Raw genomic sequence first — 22,560 nt, forward strand, 5'->3', positions numbered from 1 at the left:
ACAACAATCTTGGAGATAGAAAAATCTACCTGAAATATTGGACGATGAAGTAGCTAGGAGGTGCACTGTTTAGCATGTGAGTTGGCAATATCTTTGAATCTCTCAATTTCTGGCAGAACACGTGTCTCCAGATCCGGTCTGTTTCTACCCAGCAATTCTGTACATTCGAGAGCCAACTTAGCGAACTCGGTAGTTTCCTCAAGGGGCCACTCCCCTGCAGTTTTGTCCAGAATTTCTTTGAATGAACCCTCCTGGATGGCTTTTTGAACTTTTTCCTTAATGGCTACTGGGGGTTGCGCTGCGAGCAATTGCAGGAGAATGATTCCTAGGGCATATAAATCAGACTTGGGACTCGATGTTCCAGTCAATACGTCCTCTGGATCCATGTAACAGTAAGTGCAAGCAAGCACCGCGTTCTTGTACTCGGTGTAAGTGAAAGAGACTGGAGGAGGAATGAACCTAGAAAGTCCTACATCGCTGACTTTGCTCACAAAATTGTGATCTAACAATATGTGAGCAGGCTCTAGACCACGATGAACGATTGGCATTGGCTTGGCGGTGTGAAGAAAATGAAGTGCAGAAGCTATTTCTGAAGCAATTCGAAAGCGTATATACCATGGAAGAGAAGCTCTTCCATCCCCGTGGGACAACTGATCTTCTAGACTGCCATTTTCCATATATTCATAAACTAAACACCCGCGTTGGAGGCAAGTGCCAAGCAGCAGAACTAAGTTGGGGTGATTTATGCAGCTTAGAACCTCAATCTGCAAAATTAGTTGACAAAATATTATTCAAAGCTTTCTTCACATTCTAATCATTTAGCATTCCAATGTCTTCAATTGATATTAAACATGAAAAAAATAGATAAGAGTTAGTGAATCATTCAAATTCTTTTCCCACCTCCCGTTTGAATTCATCTATGTTTCTATCTGCATCTGTAGCGAGAACCTTGATGGCCACAGTGGTATCATCCAAACTGCCCTTGTAGACTGGACCATGTCCTCCATCCCCTATTTTAAGTGATTCAGAAAAGAAATCCGTAGCTAATTCGATTTCTTCTATTGAATATTCTTTCGATCTTTGATCAGCTGACATGAAAGTATCCTTTGCGTTCTCCAGTTCCCACAACTTTGGCAGCGTATCCTCCAATCTCAACAACTCTCGTAACGTGCCCTGCACGAAAGAGAGTGAGTCTGAATTTATTTTTTGCCAAATACGGTTAAGAATCATTAAACCAAAGGTATCAGGCCGTCCAAATGTCTTTCCAGGTATAAATTGATCTCAAGAACGGCTGCATCACATATTGACTTCTCATTTGTGCTTTGAAGATTCAATTGTCTCAACGATAATCAGACACATCACAGCAAGGTTCAGAAACCTAAGTAGGAAAAGCCATTGCATGAACCAGTCTGTGTCAATCTTCCATGTTCAATTGTGCATGACGGGTTGACACAAATAGCATTGCTTGATTCGCTTATCTTGAAAAAAATTTCTTACTAGATTTAAGTCAAATTCAGGTCCAGCTTAAAAGCTGTTTTTTGGGGGAGGGGGAAGAGATAGTTTAATTCTCTGTTTTTGGGGGGAAGAGATAATTTAATTCTCAAATATTTGGTAGGAACTAAGATTTTGTAGGAACTAAAATTCATACAGATTAATTGATTTACAGTCTCTTTTATATATATATATTATTTTATTTTGTGTTATTATATATATATATATATATATATATATTTTAATTTTATTGAAATTTTTGATAATTTTTTATACAAAATTAAATCTAAATGGTAATAAAATTACCATGATGAGCATTTTCATAATTAAATTTAATTTTTTTTTACTAATTACTATATATTTTGGAAATTTAAATCAACACTATTAGAAAAAACAAACGGTTCACCAAACCAATTCAAGTGAGATTCTATTAAGAATATTAAAATAAAAATAGCTTTTACCAAAAAACATTAAACATTTGTCAAATTTAATAATATAAAAATTTAAAACAAATTTAGTAATTTCTTACAAATTTGTTTAAATCAATAAATCAATGTTGATTAGTGCTATAACAAATCATTCTCATACTAATAATGATACTAAACATTAAACATTTCTCAAATTTAATAATATAAAATTAAAAAAAAAAATAGTAGTTTCTTACAAGTTTGTTTAAATCCAATAAATCAATGTTGATTAGTGCTCTATAAATCATTCTCATATTAATAATGATGCTATAATAACCATTATCGTTCCCATTATTAATTTAATACAAATAATAATAATAATAAATATTATTGTAATAACAATTTCACATCTTATTTCAAATTAAAATTCTTAAAAACCCAAATTATTAAAATTCTTTAAAAACAATCTCTTTCAATCAAATAAATATCAATAACCTATCCATTTAGCTAGATTATGGAAAATCAAAACTCTTAAACCCAGAAGTAAATGAAAATATTACCAGATCTTGATCATTGATAATCGAATAATGCATGCAAGGCAACCAGCTTAACAACTTTCAAGTTAATAATAAAATATGCACCCATCTTAACTGAATTCTATTAGCTAGCAAAATTATCTTAAAAATCAGAGATATCATATTTTTCCTATCATTCTATACCTATAAATATATAAAAGTTTATTCATAACATAAAATTATAATCGCTTTATTTTTTTTTATAATTATTTTAAATTATTAAATTATATTTTTTAACGCTTATATTTATTATAATAAATTAGATTACTTATAAAATCATGTTTATAGTCTTTACATCCAGATTGTCATGAAGCGGTGAAGGTGATAGGTATGTGTCATTAAAGATTTGCTTTTGGAGGAGGGATGTTGGTTGGAGGTGGTATTAGGGTCTGAAGGTGTGGTTTCACTTCATTTTTTAGTTTACGGAGTTTCTTTGGGATGACATGGTCGGTGGTTGATAGTTGTGTAGCTGTACCAGGAAGTGAAAGTGTTGCATTGGTTAGTGATCATTGTTTGTATCCGAGGTTTTTATGGCTCCTCGCCAACATATGCCCAATCGTTGAGGTGGTGACTCTTCTGTTGGATTCAGGGTGTCTCATTGTTTATGACGCTTCTCTTATCGCTCAATTGCCTCTACTTTTGATTTGGTCCCATTGAAGGTTCTTTGTGAAATCTTGTACGAAGATTTGGAAAGTGGTGACCATCCATATGCTTCGGATTCTAAACTGGCTAGTGTGGGTGTTAAGCGGTTCCCAAATTTGGGTCACTTTTGTAAGAGGAAAATGCATTTTCTCAGTTCTCTGGCTATGAATCATCAAACCTCCACCTGTGTGTGTCTTTTGTTCAGGGACAAGAAAATAGAGAATTATAATATTTTCTCATCCTTGGAGGACCTCAAGCGTATGGTTCGAAATTTGTGTTTTTGTCTCAATAATGTGGACTCTTTTTTAGAAGGTTTAAGTCTTGTTTGGTTTCAGATTATGATTTTGGTGGCCTCACTAATCCCTCTGCTCATAGAAGGCACACACCTATTCTCTTTTCGTCACATCATGACTCATCTAAAGCAAACAAATGAAGATTGTAGCTTTCAGGTTCAACTTTTGGTGAATGCAATTACAAGTGTTACGGGAATTTTGTTACTTCACGCTTTGGTTTTGGTCCATGTGACTACATATCATGGTGTTGGCAGTATTTCCCTCATTGGGGGAATCTTTGTAGGAATTTTGTCTTTAATTCTCTCTAGATATTGCGTGCATGTCAGTTGGAGTCTCTAAATACTTCTAGACTCAGCCTTGGTGTTATGCAAATGTGTAATGTGCTCATAGCATTGCTCATAGTTTTGGGTCTTTTTGCCACTAATATGTTTTTATGGAACTCAAGCGTTTCTTTGTCCAAGCTTGGCATGGGTACTGTGGGCTTCCATGTTGGTGAATGTATGTACTTCATGTTTTGCTTTAGGTTCTGGGAAGAAATTCATGTGGTTTGTTGTTGTTTCTCTCTACGTAGTGTTTCCTTGATGTTCGTGGTTAACATTCCTTGGACAGTTTTTTTCTCACTGATTTATTTTCGTTGAGTGTGAGTCTCTCTCTAATGTAATCAACAATATACTCCATATCCTCTTATTTTCATTAATGAAACCAAATGATGCTTGTTTACACCCAAAAAAATATTGAACATTATTAATAGTTTTTTTACAATTTATAAAATATTTAATTCAAAATTAAATAATTAATCCGTCTATTTATATATAAAATCTAATCTAATATATCATAAAAATTAAAAATAATTTTCATTCATCTATCTAGTCTTCTTATTTAGTTTTCCTATAATGTTTCAAAAAATGTAGTATTAATTATTTTTAATATTATATTATTATTTCATTTAATTTTATATTATTATTATTATTTATTAATTAAGAAAGAAGCCAATTTTTTTAATATTAATTATTTTTAGTATCATATTGTTTGTTTTAATTTAATTTAATTATTATTATTATTATTATTTATTAAGATGAAGAGTAAATTAAATATCAAATAATAAACAGTCGATCTAGGTGCGAGATGACAAAATGCAGTCAAGCGTTTCTTTTTCCGAGCTTGGCGGGGTACTTTGGACTTCTATGTTGGCAAATGTATGTACTTTATTGTTTGCTTTAGGTTCGAGCAAGAAATTCAAGTGGTTTGTTGTTGTTTCTCTGATGTTCATGGTTAGCAGTCCTCGAAGAGTGTTTTTCTCAAAATTACATAAATCATTCTGAACATTATAAACATCTTTTTACAATTTATAAAATATTTAATTCAAAATTAAATTATTAATTCCTCTATTTATATATAAAATCTAATTTAATATATTATAAAAATTAAAATTAAATATTATTTATCTATCTAATCTTTTATTTATTTTTCCTATAATGTTTTTTTAGTATTAATTTTTTAATATTATATTATTATTTCATTTCATTTTATATTATTATTATTATTTATTAAGATAGAAATTTATTTTTTTAATATTAATTATTTATAGTATTATACTGTTTCTTTTAATATAATTATTTAATTATTATTGTTTATTAAGATGAAGACTAAATTAAATATCAAATAATAAACCGTCGATTGAGGTGCGAGATGACAAAATGGCACCTTTGGCATTTATGTCAGCTATTTCCACGATAGCAAGGGACGGTCATGGTCTCATTACAACCCTCGCATACTTGCTTTTTCCCGCAAGGTGGCGTTGTACATGTAGACAATTAATGGTTCAATGGAAGGACGAAGGGACATCTTCTTGTTTTGGTTTTATGATGGTAGCTATGAACTTTTAGGAGGGAGTGTTACTGATAATTTTGTTGGAATAGTTATAGGTCTTTTGGCAAGCTTGAGGACGAACGTGAAGGCGCCTCATGAGGCTCACCACACTAGTGCAGACGGTTCCCTCCTCCCTATGGTCAGCGACAACGGGTATGTTATTTAAATTAGCTTCTCTTATATTCTTTCCCCTGAGAATCAAGTTCGTTCGATAAATTGATGGAGAAGAGTTCATGAACTCATGCCTCGATTTAGATGAAAATCCATTCGTGAATTTTTGGAGGAAAGTAATTTTTTTTTTCTCAAGGGTTATTTCAATATTGTAAAATTGTTTCTGACTATTATGGAATCTTATTGTCTCGAATGGGGATGTACTTGATTTTATGTTCTAGGATTCAACATGTATCTCTTGCATGGATGATTGTGTTTATTGTCCTGTTTGTTCGATGATCTTGTTGGTTGTTAAGAAACGGGGTCGCCTTGGTAAGGAACCATGTGAATCAACTCTGTCTTTTTTCCTAAGATGGCTCTGAGAGCCCTGGGTTGATTTTTTCAGCCTCTTGCAGCATACCAATTTTATATCCAAGCGAGAATGTTGGGTTCTTTTTTCTTAATGCTCATTGTTATGTGGATTTCTGTTGTCGTATCCTTACAGGTTTAAATTTATAGTGTGTGCATCAGGACCTTAAGCTTGATAACTGCTCGAAGTCTTGGCTTCATGTCCCAAGGTTTCACATCATTGTAGTATTTGTTTAAATAACAACATGGCACACCTATCCTTTGACAGAGGCTCCTCGACTAGTGGAGGTGATGGGCGCAATAGAAATGTAGGGTAGCATTGGGGAAGTAGTCAACCCCATCCTCACCAAGCTAGGGGTAGGGGTCGCAAATCCACTTCGAGACTCATTTGGGACTCAACTCAATCATACTAGACAGGCACATTGAATCAGGTTCGTCAATTAATATCTGGTTGGGAGGAAGAATTAAACCAATAGGGAGGTTATGCAGAGCTAGATATGGAGGAATGGCAAGACTTGGTGTTAGATCCTGGACACTCTAGAGGTCGGTCCTCTCAATATAAGCATATTTTCTACCTTTACTAGTTGATGAAGAATATCGTGGCAATAGATTTGATGAATCCTTCAGCTGTCCCTTCCAAGACCAATCCTGGTCTCTAGGAAATTCATAACGAATATGAACTTATATAGTTCTAGATTCAGCAATGGAATGCCCTCCTTAGTTGCATCGAGAAACATATTCCATGTCTCCCTCAGACAGAATTACCTGGTTCAAGTGTGAAAGACCTAGCTCGAGTGGCCTCTTTTAATGGCTAGCAACTTGTTTTGCTTATTTTTGGATTTAAATTTTGTTATGAATAATGAAGGCTCTGCAAATTATGATATCTTGTTTTAATTTTTTAGATTTTAGATGACTTAAAGATACTCAGACACATATAGCTTTGCTTGACAATCTTAAAGTTTTATGGTTTTGGATGGCTTATAATGTAGTTAGGTGGATAATAGATCTGGTTTCCCACTGCACAGGTTGAGACCACCTAACCATTTGAATTATGGATGTAACCTACCTTTTCGATGAAAATGAATGAAAAGGTCCTACCAAATTTAAAAATATATATAAAATAATAAAACTTTTGTATAATTATTTTATAATAAAATTAATATTGCAGGTGTTTGTGTGAATAAGTATTTCCATATCAATTAATAATAGATATGATTTAATTAGAGGAATGATAGGGAGATTGAACCAACCCATGTAGATGATATTCCAAATAATGAGGGTTAAAAATTTACATACCAAAAAAAATCTTGATTTGAAACATATAATAATAATAAATAAATAAATAAAATCAAAGACATAAAGAGTACTTAACCTTTTTAAAATATGAATAGTAAGAAACTAGGTAAAATAGATAACTTTCCACCCAATTGTACTTATTTTCATATGGATCCCACCCCTTATCTAGGGTAAGATACCACCAACGTGAAGAACAAGATAACTCAAAACTCTTAGCGCATCTCAAAAATTAATAAAATATCAACCAAACACCTCATTGTTATGTTGTTTAATTAGATCGACTTCTAGCGCCATGATCCTTGCAACCCAACACAAAGACGATACTCACCTATTCACTCAACAATCCAACAACCATTTTTCTCTCTATTGCTCTCACTGTGTGTAGAAAGTTTAAACTATTATACTTTTCAAATTTATCTCTAGTATAATTTGTCTTGGTCCTTGGGTATTTTATGATGAAGTTTCTTTAATTTTTCTGTATATGTCCACTTATTCTAGTTTCTATTGTTGTACATCAATTCTTCCCCCTTTCTCTTTGTGGCTTCATCTTACTTTTCCTATTGTTTACTAGGTTATATTTCCTTTCTCTTATATTCTATTTGGTCCCATAATATGGTAACCCCCTTTTACAAGGTTATACCCATTTTTCTCTTATGTAAAGCTTTCTAATATAATCTTCTCTTGTTTGTTTCAATTTCCTTTATTAGAATGAAATAGCTGTGGCAAAAGAGTCTGAAGCTAACTTATTATAATTCTAATAATGTGATGGATAAACTTCCTATAATGGAGGAGGGTGTCAATCTATATTTAGGATATTATTAAATCACTGCTCTTAGTTAATCACATCAATCATGCCCAACCTAGGAATCCCCCCAAATAAAAACAATTACATAGAATCATTCCATATTTATTTTCCATACAGAAATGTTTGTATATGGCTTGTCTAAACAAGTAACATTGTTTGATTATACTATCTAATTCAAGAATTAAAATGTCACTTTGCAAGTTAATACTTCAAATTGGTTGGAATTTATTCCTTTAAGCTTCTTTTCTTTATCTCAATTATGCAATATATGTCTTTCTCTACCCACTCTATCATTATTTCTTTTAGAAAAATTATTATATAAACTTAAGTTATTTACGATAAAATATACACACATGCATAGGCTAGGGGTATTGTGATCATTAAATTCAACTTGTGACTTTTGTTAAAACAATACAAAGTGTTGAAATTATCCAACCTTATCTACATCCCAAGCCTCAAAATTAATCAATTTTTAAATATTTATACACCAAATTTTACCACATGTAAAATAAGTTTAAATGATCTACAATTTATTTCAACACATCTAAGCACAATTTCATGATATATTTATATAAAACATAATACAAGGCTTTCTCACCTATAAGCACTATCAATTACTTTGTGAAATCTAAAAATATCAAAATATACTTACATGTTAAAAGGTACAGTGAAATACAGTGTAGCCTCTTATCATAAAAGGTTAACTAGAATGTCTCCAAACCTAGGTTGGAAGGAATATAATAAAGGAAAAACTAAGAGATTAGGTATTCATACAAGGTTAAGTAGAATTTCCCTAAATTTATATTCAAACTCATTTAAGGATAAATTCCAAATTTATATCCAAACTCATTCGAGGATAAATTAGAAGATAGATAATTTAATAAAAGAGAATTTTTTTAGAAGGATGATTTCTAGTGTGACACAGATAATGGTAGTGACAAATCTAGAATTCACTCAAGAAAATACATGAGACTTTGATAAAAGTGATCATTTTTTTTGGAAGGATGATATAGTGTGACGCAATCTTTCTAGATAATAGTTTAGATGATCGATGATCGCAGTATTGAAGCTTAATATGTAGTCAATCATTCTAAATCTCATCAAAATATTTATATAGTTTTAAAAATTGATTCACATAATTAAGTTTGCAAATTCCTATAGGATTCCCACCTATATGTGTTCATAACTCTGTTACCATTATTGTTGGTAATATAGAAATAACAAACCTACATGTAACTTTAATGCATTTATTTATAACAACAACCATTTATAATTCAAAACATATAATTAACAACAAAGAATGAGACAAAAATATGTATTTATACTTTTCCAAAATTAAATAGAAAGAAATCAGTAAAAATAAATCAATTTTTCACCCAATTATAAAAATATCTATGGATACTTTTCCAAAATTAAATAACAAGAAATCAGTCAAAATAGATCAATTTTCCACCCAATTATAAAAATATCTATGGATACTTTTCCAAAATTAAATAACAAGAAATCAGTCAAAATAGATCAATTTTCCACCCAATTATAAAAATCTCTCTGGATCTATTTTCCACCGAATGTCACCCTCTAGCCAAGCTATAACATCAACATGTTCAAAGAAAAGACAATGCAAAAGTCTCAGGATACTCCACCATCCAACAAGCAATAAAATAACTAACCAACAACCAATTGTTGAGTTCTTTGATATGAGTTCTTTAATCATATCAACTTCTAGTATGCCCGATTCTTGCATGCACAACCCAAGGATGATATTTCTTTATCTATTCAATAGTCTTACACAGGATATCCCATTACTAGTCACACAAAGTCGAGACTTTTGTTCATTTCAAATTTAACTCTAAAGAATTTTTCTTTCTATTTTAATATTTTCTGATTCTAATGGAGGGTTTTCAATTTTTATTGCTGTACATAATTAACTCCTCCCTCACTATAACGTCATCTTTTTTCGGCTCCCATGACTTTCAACTTTTTAAGAAATTCTATGAGTGTCTCTCCAATTTCTATTGTTTTAGATCAATTCACACATCTCTATCTATGTAGCTTCATATTCCTTCTTTTATTCTCTACTAATCTCCCATACTCCTCTCTACCTATATGGTTTCATCTTCTTTCTTCTATTGGCTACTAAACTCCCATGGATTTCCTTCCTAGTTAATGAAGTGTCCTTTTATCAAAACAAAAACCCCATATTTCTTTTATTTTAGATCAATTCACACATCTCTATCTATGTAGCTTCATATTCCTTCTTTTATTCTCTACTAATCTCCCATACTCCTCTCTACCTATATGGTTTCATCTTCTTTCTTCTATTGGCTACTAAACTCCCATGGCTTTCCTTCCTAGTTAATGAAGTGTCCTTTTATCAAAACAAAAACCCCATATTTCTTTTATCTATAACTCTGCAATAGAAATCCCTTTAGAAATTTTTAATTTATTTTCTTTTTAGTTTCAATAACGTGAAACACAAATTTTGACCATCATTAGATTTTGAACATAAATGATGAATGACAAGGTCAATAAGAACCAGTAAACATAGAGAATATAGTATATAGAAAAGGATATTCACCTTGCACTTTGCAAACATTGCCTCTTCAAATGCCGCTACTTCCTTATACGTTTTCCCCGTAGTCCTTGACCGTTCTAATTTAGACCACATATCAGGTTGCATTGCTTCCTGATCCATATTCACCGTAGTCTTTGACCGTTCTAATTTAGACCACATATCAGGCTGCATGCAGGAAATGGTTTGCCATTCAGTTGTGGAATAGAATTTCCTTTCTACATTGTGAGAATAATGTAGAAACTGAATTAGTTATGAGCAGTTGAACAAGATGTAGTTGTGAGTAGTTAGGAATTGGTTACCAGAATTGGTTGTGAGTTTCCTATATAAATGAAGATGTAATCGAGCAAATGATCAATAAAAGTTTGTGAGTTTTCTATTTTAAGTTGGTATCAGAGCCAAAGGGCAGTGAGTCTGGCCTGAAGCGAAGGCGTGAGTCCAAGTTGTGAAGGAGCCACTAGGCCCTGCGTGAGGCGTCCTGCTACGTGTGAAACGTGGTGTAAAGGAGAGCCACTAGGCTGCGTGTGAAGGCTCCCTGAGACCTGCGTAAGGCGGACCTTAGGCGACCTGCTGTGTGAAGGAGCCACTAGGCTGCCGCTGTTGACTTGCTGCGTATGAAAGGAGGCTGGAATTGATGCGTGTGAAGGAGCCTGTGCGTGTGAAGGAGCCACTAGGCTGCCGCTGTTTTCTGAATACAGAGCCTGCGTGAGTCGACGCCTGGCTGGTGGAAGATCCGGTAACAGTATCAGCAATATTCCAATTACGTTTTGTTTGTCCCGTTCCTTATTAATGTTAGCACGGGCTGTGCCATAAGCAGATGCAGCTTTTGCTAAAGTCCCACCACTATAACTAGTATTCTCCGCTCCATACTTACGGCAATCTTCAGATAACTTTGTTCCTATTTCAATCTATTTAGAACCAGTAGTTATGAGTCCTTCAACTCCACGCACAACGTCTCTTTGAAAATGCTTTCCTGTTCGAGTAGATATATATAAAGTTTTTCAAGTAGTTGGTGCCGCTGAAACTCTGCCTCATCTGTAACTATTGTATCAGAATTTCCATATCCACTCGCACTAAATTGTTTAAGAACAGCCTGCTGTCAGAAAAGAATTAAAGTGCTGAACCTGTCAATTGAAGTGTATACGCAGAGTTTTAGTTATTAAATTTCTGAGGCAGTGAGGCCTGCGGTATTATTGTTTAAGTTGTTTAAGAAGCTTACAATTTTCTGTTTGTATTTGGTCATTGGTGGAGAGATGGCTAATCCTCTTGCAGATTCATATTTAAATGAGTCTTCAAAACTTGACGGAGAAAACTATGTAAATTGGAAATTTAAGATCATCACAGTAATGGAGGCATACAATCTCTGGTCGATTGTAAAAGGTGACGAGACCAAGCCTCAACCTCCTACTAACACTCAAGATTGGGAGAAGCGCGAAGTGAGAGCAAGGGTGCTGCTCCGTATGTCAGTGAAGGACAATATTATTCCTCACATTCGGGACTGTGAAACTTCGAAGGCGACATGGGACACTCTTAAAAGTTTGTATGAGACTTCTAATGCAAATTGTATTTTATTTTTAAAAACAAAGCTGCTATCTATCAAAATGGATGCCAATGAAAGCATTAGTAACTTTGTTTCCCGAATTAAAGACTTTAGTGATAAGCTTGGTGATATTGGTGAAAAGGTTTCTAGTACAGACTTGGTAACTGTTACTTTAAAGGGGTTAGTCCCCGACTATAAAGTCTTTATTTCAGCTCTCTCAGCTAGACCGACACCTCCTACATTTGAAGAATTGGCTGGAATTCTTCTTCAAGAAGAAGAGCGCATGAAAACATTTGAACTCGAGTCAAATGGTTCTGATTTGGCTTTGACTGCCAGAGGCCAAAAACCATTCCGAGGGAGATCATGGGACAGAAACAGAGGCCATTTTCAAGCAAAGCAGAAAGGTAAGGCACCTCCTGATTCTTATGTTAAAAGGAACATTGTATGTCATTATTGTGGAAAACCTGGACATCTGGCAAAAGATTGCTATAGGAGAAAGAATAATGAATCAAATCAAAGACATAACAGGCATAATGGAAACTACATAAACAGAGACACCTCAGTGAATGATGGATTTAAAAATCTTAAGTTATTTCTTTCTGATGCTGCATTGTCTGCTGAAACTGATGATGAGAATACTTGGTTTATAGATTCTGGTGCATCGGCACACATGACTTGTAATAAAGAATGGTTTGATAAATATTTTGAGAAATCTGATGGTACACACATTTACTTAGGAGATGATAGGTCACTTAAAGTTCAAGGCTATGGCATAGTAAATGTGTACTTACCTAATGGACAAATGAGACAGATTCATAATGTGATGTATGTACCTGCTCTTAAAAAGAATCTGCTATCTGTTTCCGCTATCACTGATAATCATTTAAAAGTAGAATTTGGTAAATTGGGGTGTATAGTGAAAGATGTTCAGGACCACTACAAGGTTGTTTCTACAGGTACAAGGGTTGGAGGATTATACAGATTGGATGTGACAGTCAAGCACCATGTTGCATTGACATCTCAAGAGACATCGACAGCAGAATTATGGCATCACGGGTATGGGCACCTCAATTACAATGATTTATTGTTGTTACAAAGGAAAACAATGGTTGAAGGTCTTCCTGAGATGAAGTGTGAACATTTACCATGTGAAGCTTGTGCACTTGGTAAGCATCATAGAGAAGAGTTTTCTGTTCATACTGAGAAACAGAAGTATGATATTCTTGAATTAATTCACACTGATGTATGCGGACCTATGCAAACTAGGTCTCTTGGTGGTGCTTTATACTTTGTTATTTTTATTGATGATAGATCTAGATATACCTGGGTCTATTTCGTTAGAAGGAAAAGTGATATATTTGAGTATTTTAAAGAATTTCGAAATATGGTTGAAAAACAAACAGGAAAGTGGATTAAAATACTCAGATCTGATCAAGGGGGTGAATATAAATCAAAGGCATTTAACACCTATTGTAAATCTAATGGAATTCAACAACAGTTCACTGTGCCACATACCCCTCAGCAAAATGGTGTTGCTGAGCGATGGAATAGAACCTTGGTGGAATCTGCTCGTAGTATGCTGCAAGGTAAGAACATCTCTAATGGTTTCTAGGCAGAAGCCATTAACACTGCTGTTTATCTGAAGAATCGATGTCCCACTAAGAAATTAGTTTTTCAAACTCCTTTTGAGGTTCTTTATGGTTATAAACCTGATGTGAGTCATTTCAAAGTCTTTGGATGTACTGCTTTTGCTCATATTCCTGAAGCTAACAGAAGAAAACTTGATGCCAAGTCCATCAAGTGTATTTTCATTGGATATTGTACGGATCAGAAAGCCTATAAATTGTTTGATCCAAGTTCCCATAAACTATTTTCAAGTCGTGATGTATTGTTTCATGAGCAGACTGATAAAAGTAATACAAAGAATGATACATGGCATATTTCTAATGATGATGCACATATCAAGCTTGATACTATGATTAAACAGGAACAGGAACAGGTCCAGGTACAGGTACAGGATCAGGATGATAGCAGCAGTACGAGCACATCTAGCAGCAGTGAGTCATCACAAGGGGGTGATACACCTCAAAGCCGACGAATCATGGATGAAACACCCACACCAAGAAGGTCGTCCCGACAGACTCGGCCTCCTGCAAGGTATAGAGACTATGCCTTAATGTCTAATATAATGAATGTTGAAGAACCAATTGATTATGAGCAGGCTAAACAACATGAACCATGGATTAATGCTATGAATGATGAGTATGCTTCTATTATGAAAAATCAAACATGGGAATTAGTGGAACTTCCTGAAAATAAAGTTCCAATTGGAAGCAAATGGTTGTATAAAACAAAATTTAAAGCAGATGGTACAATTGATAAATTTAAGGCAAGATTAGTAGCAAAAGGATATGCTCAACAGGAGGGCATTGATTATGAAGACGCTTTTGCACCAGTAGCTAAGTTGAATACAATTAGATTACTGATTGCCTTAGCCACAAAACATAACTGGAATATACATCAAATGGATGTCAAATCTGCTTTTCTAAATGGTGATTTACAGGAAGAAGTTTATTTGGTTCAACCTGAAGGGTTTGTCAAACAGGGACAGGAGCATCTGGTTTGCAGGTTAAGAAAGGCATTGTATGGTTTGAAACAGGCACCAAGATCATGGTATGTAAAGATTGATACTTTCTTTCTTCAGAATGGGTTTGTGAAAAGCAAAAATGATCCTAACTTGTATGTAAAGAAAGATGAAAAAGGACATGTTGCTTTAATATCTTTATATGTGGATGATCTCATTATAACAGGCAATGCTCACAGGTTAATTGAAGAAATTAAAGTTCAGTTGTCACAGGTTTTTGAAATGAAAGATTTGGGTGAAATGCATTACTGTTTAGGCATTGAGGTATGGAGAGAAACTGGTAAAACATTGATCACTCAAAGCAAATATACAAAGGAGATTCTTAAAAAGTTCAATATGATAGATTGTAAAGCTATGTCAACTCCCTTAGAACAGAATTCAAAGTTGTACAAAGAAGATGGTTCGAAAGAGGCAGATGGAACATTATATCGTCAGTTAGTGGGAAGTTTGAACTATCTCACCACTACCAGGCCAGACATTGCATACTCAGTCAGTATCCTTAGTCAATTCATGGCTAAGCCTTCAGGAAATCACTGGATTGCTGCAAAGAAAGTTCTCCGATACTTAAAGGGAACAGTGAATCTTGGTATTATGTATACTGATGTATCTGATGTTGTACTGACAGGTTTTTCTGATTCAGATTGGGCAGGAAATCCAGATGACAGACGATCTACCTCTGGCTATGCATTCCATATTGGATCAGGGGTCGTATCTTGGAGCAGTAAGAAACAGCCAACTGTTTCTTTATCATCAACAGAATCAGAGTACAAAGCTTTAACCAATGCCACCTGTGAAGCTCTTTGGTTGCGGAGAGTTCTTGCTGATCTTGAAGAAGCGCAAAGTGGTGCAACATGTATCAATTGTGATAATCAGAGTGCTATCAAATTAGCACATAATCCAGTTTACCATGCTAGAACAAAACACGTTGAGTTACAGTACCACTTTGTACGTGAGAAAATTGAGTCCAAAGAAATTGGGTTGATATTTTGTAATACCAAGGATAATGTGGCTGATATATTTACTAAGCCCCTTGGTAAAATCAAATTTGAAGTTTTTAGAAGTCAGTTAGGTATTGTAGAGAATCCATTTCTCCATTAAGGGAGGATGTGAGAATAATGTAGAAACTGAATTAGTTATGAGCAGTTGAACAAGATGTAGTTGTGAGTAGTTAGGAATTGGTTACCAGAATTGGTTGTGAGTTTCCTATATAAATGAAGATGTAATCGAGCAAATGATCAATAAAAGTTTGTGAGTTTTCTATTTTAAGTTACATTTCATCCTAGTTTGTATTGGATAGTAAAAATGGAGCTTCTTTATTTCAATAGTTGATTAGCTAAATATTTAGTAATTAGATGGACATGGGTGCCCTCAAATAATTGATCGCGCCCATATCTATTTGATTGTGAAATATTCAGCAAATCCATTCGAGATAAGCTCAGGAGTAAAAATGAATCAGATCCCAAAAAAATATCAACGCTAGTCTTTAGTGTGTACCATGATGCAAAAGAAACTATTTTTTCTTACCTCTTTTGATATAGATGAACCTTCCAAATTCCTTCTATTGTTCTCGAGGTTCTGGCTGCCATTCTCACTTGCAACAATGGCTTCTTCGAATGCAATTGCTTCCCTATACCTCTCCGCCGTATGTTGAAATTCAATCTTTAGCTTTTCTAATGTAGTCTTAGTCTCAGGCTGCATGAAGAAAACAATTTGCCATTCAATTGTGGAACAGATTTTCCTTTCTACATTTCATCCTAGTTTGTAATAGACGGTAAAAATGAATCATGTCAAAAAATATATATATAAATGTGAAAAATTAGTCTTTAATGTCTGACTAGTGGAATTTTTCTCACTAAGCATCCTTAAAAAAAAAAGCTAGTTTTGCTCACCCTTGATATAAATGGGCCTTGAAAATCCCTTTTGTTGTTCTCAAGCTTCTGGTTGTCATTCTCATTTGTAACAATTGACTCTTCGAATGCAATTTCTTCCTTGTGTGTCTCGGTAGGTTGAAGTTCGGTTTTCAGTTTTTCTAATTTACTCTTGATATCAGGCTGCAGAAACAATATGCCATTAAGTTTATTAATAATTTTTCTTTTCGCATTTTATTCAGACAATAAATGAATTCCTTGGAATATAGAGTTGTTTTTCTCAATATTATTTATTTATTAAATAAGATTATATTGGAAATATCAACAATAAATGGCTGCAGTAAGACTGAACTAAACTGGACTAATTGAAACTGAATTAAGACCATTTTAACAATAAATGAATAAGGTGGAGCATAGAGTTGCTTTTCTCAATATTAAGAATTAGTTAAATAAGATTATATTGGAGATATCAATAATAAATAACTGCATTAAGACTGAAGTAAACTGGATTAACTACAACTGAATTAAGACACTTGGATAGAGGGTTTTGATACCAACAAGTAGTTGAAATTAGATTCTCCAATAAATCCCAGTTCAGTTTCAGTTTATAATAAATAGTAAAAATAAATCAAGTCGTAAAAATATATACATTAAAATTTATTCTTTCTTTTGAGACTGGAAAATTACTGAAAAGAAGATAGTTTTGCTCACCTTTGATATACTTGGGTCTTCAAAATCACTTTTATTGTTCTTAATGTTCTGGTTGCCATTCTCATTTGCAGCAAATGCCTCTTCAAATGCAATTGCTTCTCTGTACGTCTTCCCTTTTGGTTGAAGCCCATTCCACAGCCTTCCTAAGTTAGACCCAATATCAGGCTGCATGCAGGAAACAGTTTTCCATTCAGTTGCGGAACAGAATTCCTTTTCTACATTTGATGCTAGTTTCTACAGGATAGTAAAAATTTCAAATGAGTCATGTTCAAAAAAATATAAACATTAAATATTAGTCTTTATTGTGTGAGTAGCAAATTCCTTTTCACTAGGCTTATCAAAAGAAGCTAGTTTTTCTCACTTTTGATCTAAAATAATCCTCAAAATCCTTTCCGTTGTTCTCAACGATCTGGTTGCCATTCACATTATTTATAGTGGTTTGACTAGGATCCAAAAGTTTTCTCCCTGTCATATCTAAACAATAAAAGAAAAATAGGTCAGAACAATTACGAAAGGCAAATTTAGATATATTTTACTCAAACTAGAAAATGTAGAGTGAAATGAATTGTTTCAAGCACAATTGGCATAACACATGGCTCATTTTAAATTATTGAAACTGTAAATTGCAGGTAAGAGAGATTGCAGAATTGCGACTACATAAAACAATCCAGGGCACAGTAGAGAAACTGTCGTTGCCAACGCTGTCGTTGCCAACGAATATTGTAATACCTCCTGACAGAAAAGTATCGTCTGAACTACTGCTGCTATCTCGTGCCGAAGAATTGCTTCGATTTATTTTAGCAATTTTTCCTTTTGAAATAACATATACAGAACAAGACTTTGGGGGTTTCATTGCAGTACTTGCTAGCATATCATCGCCTGTAAGGTCTTTATTGGCGCTGTTAAGCTTCCTACTGTCGTGACCTTTATCGTTGCCTTTAGGTTTCATACTATTGTCGCGTTTAAGCTTCCAACTGTCATGACCTTTATCGTGCCCTTTAGGTTTTCTACAAAATAATTCAGACCATGAACAATATGTTATGAAATAAGAACTGATTCAGCCCAATGTAAGAAATGGCATGTATCAGTAATCTGTATTGTCAGCTTACTCTGTACAATCAAAATATTGTTGGGATAAACATACAATAAAACAAAGAATATCTAATGGAGTCCAATGTAAGAAATGGTATTGTATGTGTACTCTCTGCTCTCTGTTTACTCTTTACAATCAAAATTTTGCTGGGATAAGCATACAATAAATCAAATTAGATAACAATTGTGATGAACAGTAGAAGTGCTACCAAACCATGGGAAATTTTGTGAAGCAATCGAACGATAGTGAGTTGTTTAATTGAAATATCTAAAAAACAATTGCTTATTTTCGCACTGATTTACCTTTTTACTAGAGGATTCGAAGACATCATAACGAGCTTATTGATTCCGGACTCTGAGATATGTTTCAGAATTGCTCTTGCTATATTATGATCTTCTAGCACAGTGATTTCTGTCTGCACCTATTTTCCATTGACAGTGAGTTAATACAACTGCTCCAGTCTGACATGGCAAAACTGTAAGCTGTCTCATAATTAAAAATCTCCAAGAGGACAAAGATTTAAGCTGACCTTTTGGCTGTGACACATCTGCTGGAGAGGCCAGATCAGGTTAATAGTTTGTGATGCAACTTTTTCCATCTCAGCCGCTACAGCATCACTGCTTGCCAGTGCAATTGGCAGGTAGTTTCCCACTGCAACCAGATACAAATTAAAGTTATTTAATGTAGTGGAATGCAATCATAGAAAACTCAAAACCTTGGAATTTCGCTGTTTATTTTGGAAGTAAAAATCTTCAAACGCTCGGCAGAATGGGAAGTCCATAAACGTAGTTTCAGATCAATTTTACGAGTTGATTTTCATATTTCAACGATTTTTTTTTTAAATGTGAAAAATAGTTTTATATTTCAGATAATGAATATATATGTTTTGATTTTTGATAAGGTGTAAAGCTATTTTACCAAAGCTTCTGATATTATTGATAGGAATTGAATTTGAGTAGAGACTCAATTATGCTTCTCAGCTATTTAAAATAAATTTAATTAATTTATAAATATCAATAATAAAATAATTATAAATATCAAAAGCGATGTATAAGTATATGGGCCTCTTTTAAAATCAAATAAATAAAAAATAATATGTGTTATTATAAAAAAGAAAAGAAAATATATTATATTTAATTAATTAAATATAATATATTTTTATGTAAATAATTAGAAACGGAAAAAAATATATGAATAAGATGTTAAAATTTTATATTTCATAAAAATATTTTAATACTTTATATCAATTTCATATATATTTATATATAGGAAAAATGTTAAAAAAATTAATTTAAGGTTATATAGAATAAAATATTCAACCAGTTAAAATCTTTGTAATATACATATTAGATAATATATAATATTCAGATATATAATTTAAACAATAAAAAATTATATGTTGTTTTTTGACTCTAAAATAAGTTTGGACAAGAAATTTGATCTTTATGAGCTTATGTTAGATCTATGTTGGTCATAGTGTTGGAGTCATGATTGTTGTTACACCAAAACCCGCATGTGTTAGTAAACAGACACATGCCACGAAACACACCAAAACCAAAACCCACAGGTGTTAGTAAAAAGACACATGCCACGAAACACACCAAAACCAAAACCAGTAGGTGTTAGTAAACAGAATCTCCTCCCCCAAGGAGTGTGTGTTTCAAACTCAAGACCTTTGGCTCTGATACCACTTGTTGGAGTCACTATTGCCATTACATCAAAACCCACAAGTGTTAGTAAACAGACACATTGCTAGATTTAAGCACATGCCACGAAACACACGGGGAGCGTTGGATTATCCTTCTACACAGCCATTAACGAGGAGCGCAACACATAGGACAATGGTGCCTTAACTGTCTATTTGCATCTCTTAGACCTGGAAAGTAATGCTTCTACACACCCATTAACGAGGAGTGCAACACATAGGACAATGGTGCCTTAACTGTCTATTTGCATCTCTTAGACCTGGAAAGTAAAATGTACAAATTTATAATAGGAAAACATTTATATTATCAATCAATTTTGCTGGAGTTCTAAGTTAAGTTAGATGGGAAAATTTGATATTACAAGTTTTATGGTCCAATTCTGTGGAAGACTATGTTTTATGGTCCAAGTCTAACCAAGACTATGTATATTTGTTAGCTACTCCAAGCATGATTTTTTCAGTTTGAAAAAAAAAAAACCTGCCAGAGGTTGAAAAGAAAACAATTGTTGATGTGCATCTGGGAAATAAAAAAAAAAAGGAAATTCATAATAAAACAATTGTTGATGTGCATCTGGGAAATAAAAAAAAAAAGGAAATTCATAATAGACGAAAACACCAGAGGTTTAGGATTATCATACTGGGAGTGGGAACAGCAACAATGGGACGCCTGGCATATATCAGCGTCAATTGGCCTCCATCAGAAACTAAGGTATCCAATGCCCATCTCACTGCATGTTCGCTATTCTTCTCCACACATACTGCAACTACAGAAGCAACTACAGAAGAAGAAGAAGAAGCAGCAGAAGTAGAAGCAGAACTATCAGCAGCATCTGGAATCTCTTCAATCTCTTGCGACAGCTTACTCTCTGTCAAGCCACGGATTTGCCCTGAACTCTCTCCAATCTCTTGGGAAAATTTTCTCTCTGCCAAGTCACCGTTTTCCCCCGAGTTCTGTTCAATCTCTTGCGACAACTTACTCTCTATCAAACCACCCATTTTCCCTGAGCTCTCTCCAATCTCTTGGGAATCTTTTCTCTCTGTCAAGTCACCCATTTCCCCAGAATTCTGTCCAATCTCCTGCGATGACTTATTCTCGGTCAAGCCACACAATTCCTCTGAATTCTGTTCAATTTCTTGCCACGACTCTCTCTCTGTCAGGCGACCAATATCTCCTGAATTTTTGTTGACAGTAGCTTTCCCTATACTTTCATTCACACGAATTTTTTCTAAAACAGCCTTCCACATTCGTGCATATACCTTCATTTTGTCCCCCATAATTTCAAAATCCGTGGAGCTAATGAACTCCTATTTTTTCCCAAAAACTAGACCATGGAGTTGCTTGCTAACATCTCAGTACAGTCATCCAACCAACCCAACCTACAACCTTTACCCATGTAGGAAAAAAGAATTGCCTGTGCATCTGGCATTCTCCGGGGCTTTTCCTCTCTGAACGAGAAAGCCACCAGAGACTTCCTTTCGTTAGATCACTCCAATATCTTAAATACTGCGTCATTCTTTTCTGGCGTACCGAATTGGCATACGTTAGTTTAGAGACAAACGTTCCCCACCATAATTGCCAGCTGCAATCTATGTGAAACATGCTACACTATTTTTTTTAAGAGAATCACTGGCATGAAACTTTATTTCATTAGTTAGTAGAATTACTGGAATATGTGATGAACTGCGACCGACAGAAAATTTCGATTGATTCTTTCACGACTCAATCATTTAAAATTATATAAAAAGAAATAAAATATTATTACATTTTGAAAATTCTATTAATACATATCTAAAATGTTATAGTCTTATTAATGGGGTGAAAGTATTCAAGTTACGTATTAAGTTACGTATTAAACTGAGTGAATATTAAAGTCACGTATTAAATATCTAATGCTGTCATCTGGATTGTCCGATCTTCGGATTCTGCCCATTTACATCGCTTTCGTTGGTAGGTGTAGCCAATGTGAAACATGCCCGACTGCTTCTCAGGTCACCTGCAGAAGTCTTTGTTACTCCTATAATGCCGCCATGGATTTAGATATTGCGTTATGCCAGACTCTTTCGTTTGGTGACGGGTGGCAGGGTTGGAATTTGACGGGCATTTTGCCCGTCAGAGACCAGTTTACCCGTAAAATACGTTGAATTTTTTTAAATAACCGTCTGACCTGACGTGTTGGGAAGGATGCACAACGTATTTTTGACGGTTAAGGTTTGAAAACGTATCATATCCCAAGAGTGACACCTTTCCACTTCAACATGGAACACTATAATAAATCGATAATCATCTTATTAACAAATGAACTTTAGAAAAAAACCAGGTGCTTTAGAGGGCAGTTTCCTCGACTTTAGTTTACAGAAATGGTCCGCTGAAATTAAAATTCGTCTGCATTATAAGTTCCGTGATTGTGGTTTCGACAGGACTCGCTGAAAGATATTATTCATGACCATCCCGCTATTCAGAGCTCGGTTATTATTAAGTATTTTAGATTTTTATGGTTTTTTGTGGATTGGAATTAAGTATGGTATCTTT

The 22,560-nt window shown here is 34.0% G+C and overlaps 1 protein-coding gene across 1 annotated transcript; it reads right to left on the reverse strand.

Annotated features, from left to right (window-relative positions):
• Nucleotides 1-53: 53 nt before the first annotated feature.
• On the reverse strand, nt 54-21,305 carry LOC149144151 (U-box domain-containing protein 52-like). Its single transcript, XM_089452046.1, has 11 exons — nt 20,669-21,305; nt 18,855-18,976; nt 18,628-18,746; nt 17,890-18,239; nt 17,594-17,706; nt 17,233-17,466; nt 16,543-16,704; nt 16,178-16,345; nt 10,476-10,637; nt 901-1,173; nt 54-764 (listed from the first exon to the last, which is right to left on the reverse strand). The coding sequence occupies exons 1-11, from the start codon at nt 21,303-21,305 to the stop codon at nt 54-56; spliced, it is 3,051 nt and encodes a 1,016-aa protein (XP_089308172.1).
• Nucleotides 21,306-22,560: the final 1,255 nt, after the last annotated feature.

This window comes from Pinus tabuliformis, chromosome X, assembly GCF_031772625.1.
Source record: "Pinus tabuliformis cultivar Carrire ecotype Pingquan chromosome X, CPIR1, whole genome shotgun sequence".
Classification (NCBI taxonomy): domain Eukaryota; kingdom Viridiplantae; phylum Streptophyta; class Pinopsida; order Pinales; family Pinaceae; genus Pinus; species Pinus tabuliformis.

What these genes read in the sequence shown, in the direction of transcription:
- LOC149144151 (XM_089452046.1), bottom strand. Translation starts at nt 21,305, where the DNA reads ATGGGGGACAAAATGAAGGTATATGCACGAATGTGGAAGGCTGTTTTA. An exon ending in AGATGTGTCACAGCCAAAAG is followed by an intron (nt 18,747 to 18,854) that starts GTCAGCTTAAAT and finishes AATGGAAAATAG; the next exon opens with GTGCAGACAGAAATCACTGT. An exon ending in GTTCATCTATATCAAAAGAG is followed by an intron (nt 10,638 to 16,177) that starts GTAAGAAAAAAT and finishes TCCTGCATGCAG; the next exon opens with CCTGATATGTGGTCTAAATT.